Source organism: Panthera onca, chromosome B3, assembly GCF_046562875.1.
Source record: "Panthera onca isolate mPanOnc1 chromosome B3, mPanOnc1 haplotype 2, whole genome shotgun sequence".
Lineage (NCBI taxonomy): Eukaryota > Metazoa > Chordata > Mammalia > Carnivora > Felidae > Panthera > Panthera onca.
Genome location: NC_138344.1, coordinates 131,480,514 through 131,498,684, shown reverse-complemented (window position 1 = coordinate 131,498,684; position 18,171 = coordinate 131,480,514). Strand labels below are relative to the sequence as shown.

Here is an 18,171-nt window from a genome sequence, read left to right as displayed (position 1 = left end):
AAGAACCAGTTATTAGTTTCATTAATTTTTTCTTTTATTACTTTAGTCTCTGTTTGATTTATTTCTGTTCTAATCTTTGTTATTTGCTTTCTTCTATTAACTTTGGCCTTCAGTTGTTCTTTTTTTCCTCTAGTTCCTTGAGGTGTAAAGTTAGGTTGTTTATTTGAGACTTTATTTCTTCAGGTAAGCGTTTATCACTGTGAACTTCCCTCTTAGAACTGTTTTTGTTGTATCCCATAAATTTTGGGATGTTACATTTCCATTTTTGTTTGTCTCGAGGTATTATTTGATTTCTCTTTTGAGTTCTTTGACCCATTGGTTGTTCAGTAGCATGCTGTTTAATCTCCGTGTATTTGTGAATTTTCCATTTTTTTCATGTAATTAGTTTCTAGTTCCATACTGTTGTAGTTGGAATAGATGCTTGATATGATTTTAGTCTAGATTTATTAATATTTGTTTTGTGGCCTAACATATGATCTGTCTTGGAAAATGTTCCACGTGCAGTCAAGAAGAATGTGTATTCTCTTGCTTTTGGATGGAATATTCTGTAAATATCTGTTAAGTCCGTCTGGTGTGACATGCCATTTAAGGGCAATGTTTCCTTAATAATTTTCTGTCTAGATGATCTATCCATTGATGTGAGTAAGGTATTAAAGTCCCCTACTATTATTGTATTGCTGTCTACTTCTTCCTTTAGGCCTGCTAACATGTGCTTTATGTATTTAGGTGCTCTTCTGTTGAGTGCATAAATATTAACAAACGTTACATCCTCCTGCATTGACTCCTTTATCCTTATGTATTGACCTTCTTTTCTTTGTCTCTTATTATAGTCTTTGTGTTAAAGTCAATTTTGTCTGACAAAAGTGTTGCTGCCCAGCTTCTTTTGGTTTCCATTTATATAGAATATCTTTTTTCATTCCTGCACTTTTGTGTGTGACCTTACTTCTACAGTGTGTCTCTTGTAGGCAATAGATAGATGGGTCTTATATTTTTATTCTTTCAGCTACTCTGTCTTTTGATTGAAGCATTTAATACATTTTCATTTAAAATAATTATTGATAGGCATGTGTTTATTGCCATTTTGTTGTTTGCTAGCTGCTTTTTGCAAACCTGAATTTTTTTTTTTTTGAGGAAGAAATGTTTTTACTTTATTTTATTTTTTTTTTATTAATAATTTATTTTTTAATTTACATCCAAGTTAGCATATGGTGCAACAGTGATTTCAGGAGTAGATTCCTTAATGTCCCTTACCCATGTAGCCCATCCCCTCTCCCACAATCTTTCTGGTAACCCTCTGTTTGTTCTCTCTATTTAAGAGTCTTATGTTTTGTCCCCCTCCCTGTTTTTATATTATTTTTGCCTCCCTTCCCTTATGTTCATCTGTATTGTATCTTAAAATCCTCATATGAATGAAGTCATATGATATTTGTCTTTCTCCAACTGACTAATTTCACTTAGCATAATACCCTCTGGTTCCATTCACGTAGTTGCAAATGGCAAGATTTCATTCTTTTTGATTGCCGAGTGATACTCCATTGCATGCGTGCGTGTGTGTGTGTGTGTGTGTGTGTGTGTGTGTGTATACATATCTTCTTTATCCATTCATCCATCGATGGATATTTGGGCTCTTTCCATACTTTGGCTATTGTCAATAGTACTGCTATAAACATTGGGGTGCATGTGCCCCTTCGAAACAGCATATCTGTATCCCTTGGATAAATACCTAGTAGTACAATTGCTAAGTTGTAGGGTAGTTCTATTTTTAATTTTTTGAGGAACACCATACTGTTTTCCAGAGTGGATGTACCAGTTTGCATTCCCACCAGCAGCGCAAAAGAGATCCATCTTTCTCTACATCCTTGCCAACATCTATTGTTGCCTCAGTTGTTAATGTTAGCCATTCTGACAGGTGTGAGGTGGTATTTCATTGTGGTTTTAATTTGTATTTCCCTGATGATGAGTGATGTTGAGCATTTTCTCATGTGTCAGTTGGCCATCTGGATGTCTTCTTTGGAGAAGTGTCTGTTCATGTCTTTTGCCCATTTCTTCATTGGATTATTTGTTTTTTGGGTGTTGAGTTTCATAAGTTCTTCATAGATTTTGGATACTAACCTTTTATCTGATATGTCATTTGCAAATACCGTCTCCCATTCTGTCGGTTGCCTTTTAGTTTTGTGGATTGTTTCTTTCGCTGTGCAGAAGCTTTTCATTTTGATTTGGTCCCAACAGTTCATTTTTGCTTTGGTTTCCCTTGCCTCTGGAGATGTGTTGAGTAAGAAGTTGCAGCAGCCGAGGTCAAAGAGGTTTTTGCCTGCTCTCTCCTCGAGGATTTTGATGGCTTCCTGTCTTACACTTAGGTCTTCCATCCATTTTGAGTTTATTTTTGTGTATGGTGTAAGAAAGTGGTCCAGGTTCATTCTTCTGCATGTCGCTGTCCAGTTTTCCCAGCACCACTTGCTGAAGAGACTGTCTTTATTCCATTGGATATTCTTTTCTGCTTTGTCAAAGATTAGTTGGCCATACGTTTGTGGGTCCATTTCTGGGTTCTCTATTCTGTTCCATTGATCTGAGTATCTGTTTTTATGTCGGTACCATACTGTCTTGATGATGACAGCTTTGTAATACAGCTTGAAGTCCGGGATTGTGATGCCTCCAGCTTTGGTTTTCTTTTTCAAGATTGCTTTGGCTATTCGGAGTCTTTTCTGGTTCCATGCAAATTTTCGGATTGTTTGTTCTAGCTCTGTGAAGAATGCTGGTGTTATTTTGATAGGGATTGCACTGAATATGTAGATTGCTTTGGGTACTATTGACATTTTAACAGTATTTGTTCTTCGTATCCAAGAGCATGGAATATTTTTCCATTTTTTTGTGTGTCGTCTTCAATTTCTTTCATAAGCTTTCTATCGTTTTCAGTGTATAGATCTTTCACCTCTTTGGTAAGATTTATTCCTAGGTATTTTGTGGGTTTTGGTGCAATGGTAAATGAGATCGATTCCTTTATTTCTGTTTCTGTTGCTTCATTATTGGTGTATAGGAATGCAACCGATTTCTGTGCATTGATTTTATATCCTGCAACTTTGCTGAATTCACGGATCAGTTCTAACCGTTTTTTGGTGGAATCTTTCGGGTTTTCCACATAGAGTATCATGTCATCTGCGAAGAGTGAAAGTTTGACCTCCTCCTGGCTGATTTGGATGCCTTTTATTTCTTTGTGTTGTCTGATTGCTGAAGCTAAGACTTCCAATGCTATGTTGAATAACAGTGGTGAGAGTGGACATCCCTGCCTTGTTCCTGACCTTAGAGGGAAAGCTCTGTTTTTCTCCATTGAGGATGATATTAGCATTGGTGCAAACCTGAGTTTTTAAGAGGATTTTTATGTTTTAACTATGTAGTATTATTCCATGTCTTGGCTCACTTCATATTTTCTGTCTCTCTCTGCAGTATTCTGGAAATTTTAAGATCTTATTCTAGTTCTTAATTTTCTTTTTAAAAGTTTTTTATTTAAACTCCAGTTAACATACAGTGTAATATCAGTTTCAGGTGTACAATTTAGTGATTCAGGGCTTACATACAATGTCCACCCAGTGCACACCACAATAAATGCACTCTTGATACCCATCACCTGTGGCACTCATCTTCCACCCATCTCCATTCTGGGAACCATCTGTTCTCTGTAGTTAAGAGTCTGTTTCTTCATTTGCCTCTCTGTTTTTTTTTTTTAATTTAACTTTTTATTTTTTTAAATTTACATCCAAATTAGCATATAGTGAAACAATCATTTTTTTTTTAACAGTTTTATTTATTTTTGAGAGAGAGAGACAGAGCATGAGTAGGGGAGGGGCAGAGAGAGAGAGGGAGACACAGAATCTTAAGCAGGCTCCAGGCTCTGAGCTGTCAGCCCAGAGCCCAATGCGGAGCTCGAACCCACAAACTGTGAGATCATGACCTGAACCGAAGTCGGACGCTTAACCGACTGAGCCACCCAGGTGCCCCTGCCTCTCTCTTTTTATTTCCCTTCTCTCATTTGTTCTGTTTCTTAAATTCCACACATGAGTGAAATCAGATGGTATTTGTCTTTCTCTGACTAACTTATTTTACTTAGCATTATACTCTCTAGCTCTATCCATGTCATTGAAAATGGCAAGATTTCGTTTTTTGTTTTTTTTTTATGGCTGAATTATTAGCAGCTCTTTCTCTTTCACGTCTGCTGTTTAACCTACCTGTTAGGTGTGATAATTCTCATTTTTAGGAATTTTATTTTCTTTCAAGTTCCTTAGATTTTTTATAACATATTCTTTGTGTTTTAGCTTTCCTTTTTTATGTCTTTAATCTTTACTTATCAGATAAAGATTATGAAATCTAGTTATCTGACATCCTTTGGGATCTGACTATGCTGTGTTTTTTTCCTGCTGTTTTGGTGTTATTTTTCTGCTGACTCCTTCCTGGTGTTCCATTTTCTTTTGTGCTTGAATATTTGGATTATAAATTTATGTTTAATTGGGCTTTCTTTACTTGTGGGGTTTCTCTGAAGTCTGGATCAAAGGTATATTTCCAGAGTGATTTTGTGTTTCCTTCTCCCAGGTGCCTGGGTTGCTACTATCCAGAACTACTAAGGATTTTTTTTTTCACTAGGATTGCATAGATCATATAGTTAGTATAACTTCAAATCTAAGATCTGCATAAGCTGTGCTGCATTTGTGAATCTTCAGTACAATTTTTCCCCTCTGTCTAGAACCCAAGTCAGGATATAGAAGTCTATTTCCTGATGTCTTTCTCTACTGCCAGGCATATTTTTAAAACTTGCTCTTCCCTTGAGATATGATTGTAGTACTCAGTTAAAGGACAGTACAGGTATTTGGAGGTTTTGGGGGGTGGAAGGGGAAGAAACTGTATGCAGTTAAATCTGTACTTTCTTTCTTCATATATTTATAAAAGAAATGTTAAAATAAAAATCATTGAAACTAATAGTATAATTAAGTACAAAATTTGTAAATATAAATCAAGTGAAAAGACACAATTATAAAAATATATCTGTATTACCTTATTTTAATTAATAATTTGTTTAAAAATAAATACTTCATAAAATGGAGAAACTTTCAGCATGGAAACTTGGAAATGCAATAATCTTTCTTTTTAAAGCAGTCTTAAGAAAGCCCATTAATGGTATGTTATTGAGTTGCAAAAGTAATTAGTTTTGTGCAAATTTTCCCAGATGTTCAAAAGGCCCTATATTATACTTCATACTAATCTGAGTAAGGTGAAAATATATAAATAAAATCCAGTTCCAAATTTCCTCTGACTCATCATATACTGCTCTCTCTTATTTGAGGACATCTTTTTTAATAACTTTTAATTTTTCTTAGTAGGGACTATAGCCCTTTTATTGATAACAAGCTATAATGTTTGCTTGAAAGGAAGCATTTCCAGTTTTCTTTGTCCTTAGATTTGAGATTTATAGAAGGAAATTCTAATTTACTACTGTCATGTCTAATGTGGATTGAATTGTGTCCCCCAAAATGATATGTGTAAGTCCTAACCCACTTACATTTGAATGTGACCTTATTTGGAAATAGGGTCTTTGCAAATGTAATCAAGATGAGGTCATATTGAATCAGGATGCACTCTACACTGAATGACTAGTATGTGTTCTTATAAGAAGGCTGTGTGGAGACACAGACACGAAGGGAGAGTGTGATGTAATAACAGGAGGCAGAAATTGAGGTGATGAGTCTACAAGCCAAGGAACATCAAGGATTAGTGGCAAACTCCAGAAGCCAGGGAGAAGAAAGGAAGGATCCTTCCTAGAGCTTTCAGAGGAGCATAGTCCTGCCTACACCTTGATTTCAGACACTAAATTCCAGAAGTGTGAAAGAATAGATTTCTGTTGTTTTAAGCGACTCAGTTTGTGGTAATTGTAATAGCAGCTCTAGGACACTAATACAGTGTTCACATTCGACTTGTAGAAAAAGTCTTTGAACTAGAGGAAGAATTATTCACGCAGTCAAAGCTTTGCTCAGTTGATTGTCATCTCCATTAAGCTTGAGAGAAGTAGGAAAATATTCTGGATGCCTTAAGATGCGGATGATCCAGATACCAGATTATTTTTAAATTTGGAAATAATGTATTACACCTTCAGTATTGGTATTTTGGAACTTAAAAGTAACTAGAACTTGAAAACCAGTACTGGATGACTACATTGACTGTATAACCCTTAAAAGATTGCAGTTTTATCCAGGAAGCCCAGGAGCAAGACATCTCCTGTACCCTCAGAGCAGCTGTGACTTTATTTTACTACTCTCGTTTTTTTGCCCTTTATTTAGTTTTCATCCCTGGGAGGGTTTTTTTGTTTGTTGGTTGGTTTGTTTTTAGTTTTTAAGAAGCTCAGCTATGCATTTAAAAGGATGCTTATTAGGTTAATGTTTGCTTAAACCCAACTTTCCCCCTGCTCTAAGCCTCCGTTCAGCCAGCTGAATAGGGTTGAATACAGTGTGCAGTTGTGATGACTAGTCTCACTACCATTTTGTTTCTCTGCTCTCCTTTGTGGCAGAACTCCTCAAAATGGGTGATACTCAAAAGGCGATACTGTCTTCTCTATTTTCACATGACATTTGCTTCACAAACCTTACCCCAGTTAGGCTTTTGTTTCTATTTGTCCATTGAATCTGCTGCCAATCTCTTGGTCACCTCTGGGTCCTCACTCTACCTCACAGTAGTTTTTGACATAACTGATCATCCCTTCTTTTCTGAAATACATTTTTCACTTGGCTTTGGAACCCATGCATGTCTTTCTCCCTCTCTATCTTATTGACTTCTTTTTTTCTTCTTCCCTTAACTGGCTCTGCCTCTTCTTCCTACTCTCTACATATAGAAATGCTCCTGGGTTCTCCCTGGCTGTTTTTATTTCATTTGTACACTTGCACTTTGTGTGACTATATCAGTCATTGTCCAGTTAGAAGACAGACACTATACTAGTTATTTTAACATGGAAATTTTAATAATAAGAATTATTAACTAGTAGAAGGTGTTTACCTACTGAAGGCTGTAGAAAGCAGCTACTAGGCCTAGTTAGCTGAGGGATAATAAACAAAGAAGTTAAAGGAGATGCAGAGGTGTTTGGAAAGGGTGTAACTGCCATCATAACAGTCTGTCAGTGGTGAAGAAGCTTGCCAGAGAGTGCAGGCCTCCCTCAGTGGAACAGAGAGACAGTGGTCACTGGCTAAAGGAAAAGCTTGCCAGAGGGTACAGACCAGAACTGAATGGCAAGTGGGCTTTTTGGAGAAGAACTTAACCCAGGACAAAGTTGACTGTTGACTGGTGAGGGCCGCTGCTGTCTTAGCAGAGCATCTTGCTAGAGACTGCAAACCACAGCTGAATCGTTAGGCCCATTACTGCGACAGCGGGGAAATTTGCTGAAATTTGCTGCCGCAGTGGGGACAGCGGGGAGGGGGGGTGCTGCCGCAGTGGGGAGGTGCTGCCGCAGTGGGGGGGTGCTGCCGCCGTGGGGGTGCTTCAGGCTCCCTGCACACCAGTGCTCTGGCTCTGTAGGTAAAATCCAACACTGGAGGCCTGAAGGAGAGCCCCTTTCTCCTGCTTTGGACTTGTAGTGTCTTTCCAGCACCCTCTATTGGCAAAGCTTTGTATCAGCGGGCAAAAGAGAGAAGTCTACAAGGCCCAAAGAATGGTAGATTTGGAACTAAGAGGCAATAAATAATAACTGGCACAGACTATCCCTTTGTCTAATTAGTGTCCCTGTACATCTTTTACAAACACTTGAACTTCAGTATAACCACAGAACTAACCTTATGTTTATGTTCTACCCAAAAAGTTTCTAACCAAAGAGATGCAACTATTCCTGGTACAAGTGAAGAAATTCTCACCCTCTCCCCCAAATTCGAAGACATACAGTTCCCACAGTTATTATATTCATTCCAACATGATTCTACTCATGACTCTCAAATTCATAGTCTTACTGAATATTCTTTTACTTCAGACTAAATTGTAAAGTTAACCATCAACAAACTTATGTAAAGTATTAAAAAGAAGAGAGAAGGAAGCAAAAATAATATAAAAACAAGGAGGGGAACAAACCATAAGAGACTCTTAAATACAGACAACAAACTGAGGGTTGCTGAAGGGGTGTTGGGTGGGGGGTGGGCTAAATGGGCAAGGGGCATTAAGGAAGACACTTGGGATAAGCACTCGGTGTTATATGTAAGTGATGAATCACTAAATTCTGTGCTTCAAATCATTATGCTGTATGTTAATTAACTTGGATGTAATTATTTAAAAAACAAAAAAAAGTAAATAGCTTATATATACACAAGCATTTATGTCTAGTCCTTATTTCTGTAACTGGCTATGGGCTGTGATTGATAACTCTTTTTGTTTGTTTTTTAAATTATTCTTGGTGCCCTAACCCCCTTTTTTTCCTAATGTTTATTTTTGAGAGAAAGAACAAGCAGGGAAGGGGCAGAGAGAGGGGAGGACAGAGGATCCGAAGTGGGCTCAGTGCTGACAGCAGAGAGCCCGATGTGGAGCTTGAACTCATGAACCATGAGATCATGACCTGAGCTGAAGTCGGACATCTAAGCGACTGAGCCAGTCAGGCGCCTGTGGTTGTCATCTCTCACTTCCTTCTTCTTCTGCCCATTTCATATTTTCTTTGTCCTGAGCCAGAAACCTCAGGTGGTTGGAGTTACTTAGCTCATGAGTAACCCAAACCTTCATTGCTAAATTAGGTGAAATTTCAATATTTCTACCTGTTTTTTTCCTGGTTTTCTATTAAGTTTCACTATTGGTCATAGAAGACTAAGGGGCATCCTAATGAACCCTCCAGGTCCCAGATATAGTCTCCTTTGCCCTCGGTGTGTAGCAGTAACTCAGTTTCCCCTCTATAATTGCGATCAGCCACTCCAGCAAGAAGAGTAACAGCCCCTTTCTTTGCCTGTTGTTTCACTGTCCTAAGGAGCCCAACATGACCAGGTGGCAGTCTACATTCCCATTCAGAGGAATCAGTATGTTCCCTGGTAAAAGAATTGTCCCTGCTCTTAGGAGTCAAGACTAAATAAGCAGAGCTCAGATTTGCCAGGATGCAAAACAAAATAGTGCAAGTTGATTATTAGATTTAGTAGTGAGAAGAATCACTCCCACTTCTTGATTTTCCAGACCCATGTAACTGGCCATGAGGTAGACAGCACCATATAATGAACTGTGATTCAAAGTATATATTGCATTCTGTAAGACAAAAGCCCAGTCTTTCAGGGTGTTGTTTCCCAGATGGTGACATCAATTAGTTTTCAGTAAGCCATACTAGCTTTCTTGGAGTAATGGGAGTTGTGATAAAATCATTTAATTCCATGGGTATGAGCCTAATGCACATTTTTTGCCTGAAGTTCCTTGATCAGAAGCATGGAATTCTATGTTAGTGGATAGGGCATCCATCCCATGTGTCCATGGATGATGGTGCTAGCAGAAGCATAATGGTCAGTCAGGTAAGGCAAATCCAGGATTCACATCTATTCTCATGAAGATGAATCTTTGCCTTCTCCAAAGAAGAAGAGGTCCAGTATAGTCAACATGCTACCAGCTGGCTGGCCAATCTCCCTGGAAAATGGTGCCATGTCAGAAGCTCGGTTGCTCTCTACTGTTAGCAGAGTAGACACTCAGTGGTAATGGTAGTGGTAGCAAGATAACCTTGGAAAAGAGAGTTCATGTTTTCTAACTCAAGCATAAACTCCATCCATGCTACTTACCACAGCCCACGGAGTAAGTGCTAGCTGCCTAGGAAAAGAGGCTGCTCTGAGGTCCCTAGAGCATTTATTTTGTGTATCTGATTACTGAGAGTCTCCTCTGTAGTGGATGCTTTTTGTTGGGCATTCCCTGAGATGCAAAAATCTTCACACCTGTGCCCTTTCTGAAAGTTCGATTTTCCAGATTTCCTCATCTCTAATCTTCTAATCCTGAAAGAATTCAGTCCCTAACTGATTATTCAGATAGTTCACAGTTGCTAATGAGTCCATGTAAATCTGTCTCTCCTGTCATCTGTCACTACAAATGTGGAAAACTAAATGTACCTGCTCCAGGTGCTGCCTGTTGTGAAATGTTACTTCAAAGCTGTCCCTCAGGGCCACCACCGAGTAGGGCTCTAGTGCTTTCAGGTGGGTGCTGACATATACTGCATAGAAGCATCTGTAAATATGGCTCATTGTTTTTCTTCCTCATTCAGCTGATAATCAATGAATACCCTTGAGGCCATAGGTATAGATAGAGAGAGAGAGACGAGGTATTGCAGCAGGAATTATTGATGGATCCTGAGCCACCTGTTCATTACTTCTGGCTTCCAAATCTATCCAAGGCTCATCTTTTATATCCCTTTTCCACTTGATGATAGATTGCTGTTGTGCATACCCAATCTGTGACTAGGTTGGTCATGTAACTTTCGGTTCATGATGTTCCGGAAGCTTAAGATACACAGTCACTTGATATCCCATAGTTAGGTATTTACTGTCTACCAAGGCCTAGTAGCAAGGCTGAAACTCCTTCTGAAAAGAAAATTAGTTATTTGCAAAGGAGAGCATGGATTTTCTCCCAAATCTAAGAGATCTGCAGTATGATTCTCCTTTGGTAGCTTTCCAGAGGCATTCTTCTGGAAACAGCATTTCTGTTTACCACAGACAGTTTGAGTATCATTAGATTTGCTAGATGATAAGGGCCCAGTGGAAGATCAGTTTGCCTTCTCTTGTTCTGGCCCCAGGGAAGCCTTATAGTGACTTGATAGTTGGGTAGAAACAGCTCACTCAAATGTGGTGTAGGCTTCCAAAAAGGTATACCAGGCATTTTGCTCCTTTTGTTTATAGTGGGTAATGGAAAATATAGCAATTTGTCTTTCACCTTGGAGGAAATATCTTAATATGCTCCCGATCATTGGATCCCCAGAAGCTTCACTGAGATGGCAGGTTCCTTAATTTTTGTAGGAATTATCTTCTGCTGTCTCAGTTCACTTAGGTCTTACTAAGGCATCTAAAGTTGTTGCTTCCTGTTCCCCAGATCCATTCTGCATAATGTCATCAATGTAGTGGACCATTGAGATTTTTTGTGGAATGTCCAGACGATCAGGATCTCTGTGGACTATATTATGGCAAAAAACAGGAGAGTTGAATAGCCCTGAGGCAAGGCTTTGAAGGTATACACAGATACAAGCCAGGTAAAAGCAGACTGCTCTGGTGGTCCTTACAAATCGGGATGGAGGAAAAAAAAAAAAAAAGCATTAACCAGGGCAATAGCTGCATGCAAAATGCCAGGGATTGTGTTTGTTTTTTCTGGTAAAGATCTGGAAGAGTAGCTTCAGTTAGCATTGCTACCTGATTAAATTTATTATCCGTAGGTAGTATCTGAAATCCATCTTATTTCACACAGACCAAACAGGCAAGTTTAAATGTGATAGGTATTCTTACTACTGCATATTTCAAGTCTTTGGTGGTATCGCTGATATTTGTAATTTTGTAATTCTGAGGCTTGCAGTTTTGCTTCTGATTTATTGTCTTGATAGAGGAATTTCCAGGGGTTTTCACTTATTTCTTCCTGTTATAATGACTCTTACCCATGGATCACAGAGCCAGCCTAGTGGATTCTACAAGTTGCCAGGTATATCTGTTACAATTCACGAACTGGATGGAATCCACAGAATTAACGTCAGTTCAGAGCCCCTGTTTACTAACTCCTGATAGTATGGGTATTCCTTTCATGGAAATAATCATTCTTGGCCACCGATTGTTAGAGGAAGATTTACTTTATATGATGACATTGCTATAGGTTCCTCCTCAGTGGGACTTAGCCTTCGCTTTTTAACCAAGGGGCTCTGAGTATATGAATTGACGTTGGACTGAAAATAGGATGAGAATTTAAGTCTGGTTTTTTTAGCCACCAGGTCTGGGGTTTTTTCTGTCATATAGATCAAAGACTAATTTAGTAGCCTACTCATCTATTGAATTCCTGCAGACACCATGATTGATTAGTCACCAAAAGAAATCTCCACAGGCCAAAACATTCTGATTATTAGTGTATTCCTGCTGCCATTTTCGGTAAAGAATCTGCCCTGTCTTTTAAGTGCTGCTACGTGGCTTCTGCATTTCCTAGGTTATCCCTGTTGAATCAGGGAGCCCATATTATTGGGGACAGCTCTCATTCCTGATCTACATAGGAGGACATCAAAGAACTTTTCAAGGATGTAGATGCTGCCCTTAGTTAATGTATTTCTAAATGCTCTTATGAAGGAACTAGTTTTTAGACTTTTTGGGGGGATGTAGTTGGTGGGTGAGTGTACACGTTGCCTATGAAAAATCTACTTCAGTGTTCTTACCTCCCTAAACTTTTTGATTCCTCCCTCTATATCAGAGGTCAGCAAATCCAGCCCACCTCCTGATTGTGTACATGTCATTGGAACACAACCATGTCCATTCATTTATGTATTGTCTAAGATCTGTTTTTGCACTATAACAGAGTTGAGTAGTTGTGACAGAGATCATATGGCCTGCAGTGCTGAAAATATTTACTGTCTGGTCCTTTAAGAAAATGTTTGCTAACCTCTGCGTTAGAGCACGCGCGGAGATTTGATCCAAGCTGAGGATCTAGTGACAGCAGAGAAGTGGTTGTTAATGGTTCTTCGTAAGGTTAAATATCCCTTCAAGGTATATGCACCAGAAGGCCAGTCTTCCCAGACACAGGAGAGCAAACTATTTGCACTGGCTGTGAGACTCTGAATAATACAGAAATTAAAGATTTTCAGTTTTGTCTGAATCCAGTCAGATGCTCCCATTCCACAGTCCAAATTTCTTCCTTTACCAATCAGAAGAAATTTGGTGAGTCTGGGAATTCAACTCACATTGTAAATTTGCAACCTGCACAATTAAGTTTTGTATTTAATTTTCAGCCACATCAGCCCTGTCAGAGATTCTTCTAGGTCTGCAGTGTAAGCTCTCTCTATTCAGACCATGACAGATGCTGAAGGGTTAAGGACCAGAGCATGTTACATCTTTCTGTTAAATGTTCTGTGCACTCAGAATCTTTTGCACAGCACAGTCCTTGTGGTCATCATTATTTTTGTGATGGTCAAAGGCAGCAGCCTCTTGGACTCCCAGGGCATTTTACTTCAGTAGAAGTGACAGTGAACTGCAGGATGTAGGAGACAACTTGATTGTTATGGCAATGCATACCTTGATTACTGACATCCCATTTCCCATTGGCAAGGGCCCAGCACTGTGCTTAAGCCCAAAGGCATGACTAAGCCAATTCCAAAAATCCCATCTTTAGTGATCTGTCTCCTGTGACTACTTCAGTATCAATTCTGTATCAATCAAGAGACAGAAACCACCCCAGGAATTGGAATAGGGAAAATTTAATATGAATAAGTGTTAACTAATGAAAGGTGGTATTCTAAGGGGTATAGAAGTAGCAACTGCAAAAAGCAGCTACCAGCTGTAGGGCTAGTGGATGGTGATTAAGGAATGAACCCTTCCCCTCTTTTCCCGAGATTCAGATCTCTTTAGAAAGGATGTGGGTGCAAGTGGAAAAGAAGCTTGCCAAAGGGCTGATGTAGGAAATCTTTTGCTATGGGGGGCAGAGAAAATCTCCCATCCCCAACTGCATCCCAACATCTACCCCTACCCCTTCATTAATCTAATCCACTGGTTCTAGCACACCAGAGGAAGGAAAAATCCCTTCCTTCTTCTTTGGCCTTATAGGGGCCCTCCAGTACAGTACCCTCCATCGGCTAAAATCAAGTTTAGGAAAAGGAAAAAATGTCAGCAGGGCTCAGCTGTATTGTATAGCAGGAAAGAAAGGTTGGATTTGGAGCTGAGAGTCAATAAATTAATAACAAGCTCTTATCCAGTTTCATGACTGTGACTACTATCTACCATGCTACGTCTTCCATACTTATATCTCCAGTTTAGCCTCTCCCTTGAACTCCAGAGAAGTATAATTATATCATACTGGCTTATTGATATCTTCACTTGAATTTGTCATAGGTATCCTTAGCTTCATGGGTACAAAATCAAACACATGTACCTCTGCTAGTTTTTTCCATCTTGGTAAATGACATCATCATTAAAAAAAAAAAAATAGCCTTGACTTTTATCTTTTTCTCCTATTCTGCTCCCAGTTAGTCAAAGTCCTGCCAGCTCTGTCTTCAAAGTATACCTCTACTCCAGCTACCCTGCTCCGGACCATCATCATCTCTTACTCCTAAATCTCAGAAATCATCCTAGATTTATTCATTACCAATGTATTCTTGATAATTAAATGATAATACATGACTTATTCTCAATTTATTCTGTAACTTTTCATTTTGTAAGAGCTGTACCTCATCCCTCCCTCTCTAAATTTTATGCAAACACTAAAAGCCTTAGGACTTTTGAATATGTCTGCTGTATCCTTTGCTGTCAGGCTAACCCCATTATTGTTTATTTCCCAGTACATATTAACCCTGATTTTTAAAAATTAATATTAGCATTATTATTTCTTCATGCATGGTTAGATCTTCCATGCATTAATAGATCTTCCTAGTTTTGCCTAATAATTGTTTATTGTCATATTTTTTTTCAAATTTGAAAGCATATTTATAAAGATGGCCTTTTTTCTTAAATTTCTGATTGTAGAATAGAAACTACAGAGGTAGCAACCACTTAAAAAAATATTTCCACATATGTCATTGGCTTTTTATGTTAGCTAAAATCTCTCGTTCTTTCTCATCAACTTAGTTTTTTAAGATAAATATTAGTCCGTCCTTTAGTTATGTCCAGAAGAGAAGATGGTTTGTATTAATTATTGCCTAATTACCACTGATTTCAGTAGAAAACTTTGTTGCCTGCATCCTGTGACTCCTTTTGAATATTGATTTGAGATCATAATGAATACAGGAACTCTCTTTGACAATAAAAGTTCCTTAACATGATTTTTTTAAATAGAAGAAAATCGCCCAATATATGCTCTCTTTTAGGTGGGAGATGTTGCTGTTTTTCTCCTGATGGTAAAGCTTTAGCTGTAGGTCTGAATGATGGAAGTTTCTTAATGGCAAATGCAGATACTCTAGAAGATCTTGTGTCTTTTCATCACAGGAAAGATATTATTTCGGACATTCGATTTTCACCAGGTAAGATATCATTGAAATCATATTTGATTATTAACTTGAGTCAGACAATGAGTAAATATATCCATATGTAATTTTTATTAACCATTATTTTATCTTGGAATTTTAATTTTTTGACTAGAAAAGACAGTATGGTAAGAAGTAAAATTCCTGTATTAGATCAGTGGCAAAATATCTGGCTTAGTGCCAATTCTGTCACTAAATTTTCTATGTGATTTTCTCTGAGTTTGAGTTTCCTCATTTCTAACATAAAAGGGATTGGATGACAACCTTCATTATATTCTTAATACTTTTGAAATTTTGCATTAATTTTGCTTCATCAGTTTCCGTGTATTCATTATCTCTGACAAAACCCACTATACTCTGGGAATTGCTAATGTTAGGGCAAAATTTACTCATTATTTTACTTTTATTTTTTCTACATATAAAGGGTTATTTTTTTGTTTTGTTTTTAGTTAAATACAGTGTATTGGATTACATTGTATATAATTTTTGGCCTTTTCTATCCACTGAACTATCTCACTATGCTAAAGAGGACATTTTCTTTTGTTAACCATAATGTACTTGAAAAATATAGTTACTGTTTGTCATTTTATACACATTTTGTTATAATTTACAAAACACCTAAGTGTTCTTCCCAAAAAATGTTAAGAAAATTAAGTCTAGTTGTAGTGTGTAAAAAAACATTTCTAAAGAGAGACAGTCTCAAGCAAATATGTTTCTATTCTAGGTTCTGGGAAATATCTTGCGGTAGCATCCCATGACAGTTTTATAGATATATACAATGTGATGAGTAGTAAAAGAGTAGGAATATGCAAAGGCGCTACCAGTTACATAACCCATGTTGATTGGGATATTAGAGGTAAGAATTTAAATAACTTACTATTTGGTAAAAGTTTCATTTGATTTAGTATAGCTCCTTTAAAGAAACTTTAAAAAAGTGATTCAACAGATGAGTTCAAAATCATTGTGAGACACATTGTTCTCAAAATTATTTTCCACTACTTTATTTCACATCTGAAGGTGAATGCTGTGAGTTAAAACTTTTCAATACTTCCAGTATCATAATTCACATGATAGAATGGTAAGTGATAAATTCTTTAATTTGTAAAGTAACTTCAATATTATATAAAAAGTTTTTCAGTTATTTGTCCTATTTTTTAATATAGTTTTTTAAAGTTTATCCATCTGTTTTGAGAGAGAAAGAGAGAGAGTGGGGGAGGAGCAGAGAGAGAGGGAGAGGGAGAATGAATCCCAAGGAGGCTCTGTGCTGTCAGTGCAGAGCCCACAATGCAGGGCTCAAACTCACAAACCATGAGAGCATGACCTGAGCTGAAACCAAGATTTGGAGGCCCAACTGACTGAGCCACCCAGGCACCCCTGTTTGTCCTGGTTTTTGTCAGATAAGCTTAGTGTAAATAATAACTGAAAATTTGGGAAATAGATATGTTAGTGAGGATATTAATGTCATTTCCCCATCATTCGATCAAACACAGTTCTTAAAATCAGTCACGGTTGTATAACATACATAATTTAATGAGTGTCTTTGTTTTTTCAGCAGAACGCATTGCATATGGCAGTGTTAAATAATTTGGATAAATGCTAAGTGTTTTAAATGCTCCATTTTTAAGGATTTTTGTTTCATGTCTTCATTTATATAAATCTAGTATTAAAGGTTTTCCAAATATAATTAAACAAAATGCTTTTTTAAAAAAGTCCTCAAATTTCTATCTAGGGGTTTTTTTTTATATACATGATAACAGAAATAGTTTTTATGTATATACATACACAAAAATTAAATAATTTATGAATTCATTATGTGGTTGTGGAGGAAAATGTTTTTCATGTTTAAGCTTAATTTTTCCCATGAAAGTTAAACATCCTCATTCCAAGGAAGATGGCAGAGTAGGAGAATGCTAGACTCACCTTGTCTCAGATACAACTAGGTAACACCCACATCAGTGTAAATAACCCAGAAAATGACCCAAAGACTGGCAGACCAGATTCTCCAAAGCTGAATGTTGAGAAGAGTTCATGTGAAGAGGGCAGGAAGGGTGGAGATGCCGTTGGGAGCTAAAGGGACCCACAGGACTGTCTGCAGGAGGGAGGGACACTGTGAACTTGAAGAGGGGAGAGAAACAGACTCTTCCCTGGGGAGCCCACAGGGGAAAGACAAAACATTTGGCTTTGAAAACTAGAGGGGTTGAATTCCGCACATTCTTAGTCAGCAGGGTTTAACACCTAGAACTTTAAAAATCAGCCCTGGAGGGGCAGGGGCACCTGTGTGGCTCAGTAGATTAAGCATCCAACTTTGGCTCAGGTCATGATCTCGCAGTTCTTGGGGAGAGAGGATAACAACACACACCAGTGGGATGGGGACAGGCATCTCATCTGACCGCAAGCCCTGCCCACCAATGAAAGCTTCTCAGGGGACAACACAGGGAAAGTTCCCTGTAGTTTGGTGCCACTACATCTCTGGCAAATACCTGGTCTGACTCAACTTAAGCCCAAGGTGGCCCTAGACTGGTCCACTAAGAACACAAGGATAAACCCTGCCCATCGTCAGCAAAGAGAACCATTGCAGATGACTGGATTGAGGGCAAAAGCTGCTCAGCAACCATAGCAGGGCACAGGCAACACACACAGGAGATGCTCCCGAAGTAAATGGGACATTGCACTGCAGAGCACCACAGGACCTCTTTTTCACAAGGCCACCTCTCTTTCTTTTTTCTTCTTTTTTCTTCTCTTTTCTTTTCTTTTTTCTTTCTTTCAGAGCATGCGACCAGAAAAAGGGCAGAGGGAGAGAAAGAGAATCCAAGCAGGCTCCACGCCTCAGCACGGAGTCTGACATGGGGCTCAGTCCCATGACCCTGGGATCATGACCTGAGCCAAAATTAAGAGTTGGGTGTTTAACCGATTGGGCCACCCAGGTGCCCCTAAGACCACTACTTTCAGGAGCAGGAGGTGTGGCTGACTTTCCTAACATGTAGAAATATACATAGAGAGACAAATGAGAAGAGAGGGAT

At 38.3% G+C, this 18,171-nt stretch overlaps 1 protein-coding gene across 7 annotated transcripts in view; it reads left to right on the top strand.

Annotated features, from left to right (window-relative positions):
- EML5 (EMAP like 5) overlaps window positions 1–18,171 on the top strand; it is a 179,158-nt gene that overhangs the window by 105,495 nt on the left and 55,492 nt on the right. For 6 of the 7 annotated variants that reach the window (XM_060620490.3, XM_078447924.2, XM_078447925.2 and 3 more), the window contains 2 exons: window positions 14,996–15,148; window positions 15,876–16,007. In XM_060620490.3, the coding sequence (XP_060476473.2) occupies window positions 14,996–15,148; window positions 15,876–16,007 (285 nt within the window). Of the gene's footprint in view, window positions 1–11,046; window positions 11,178–14,995; window positions 15,149–15,875; window positions 16,008–18,171 lie in introns of those variants that run through there. The other variant, XM_060620497.3, reaches the window with a different exon arrangement.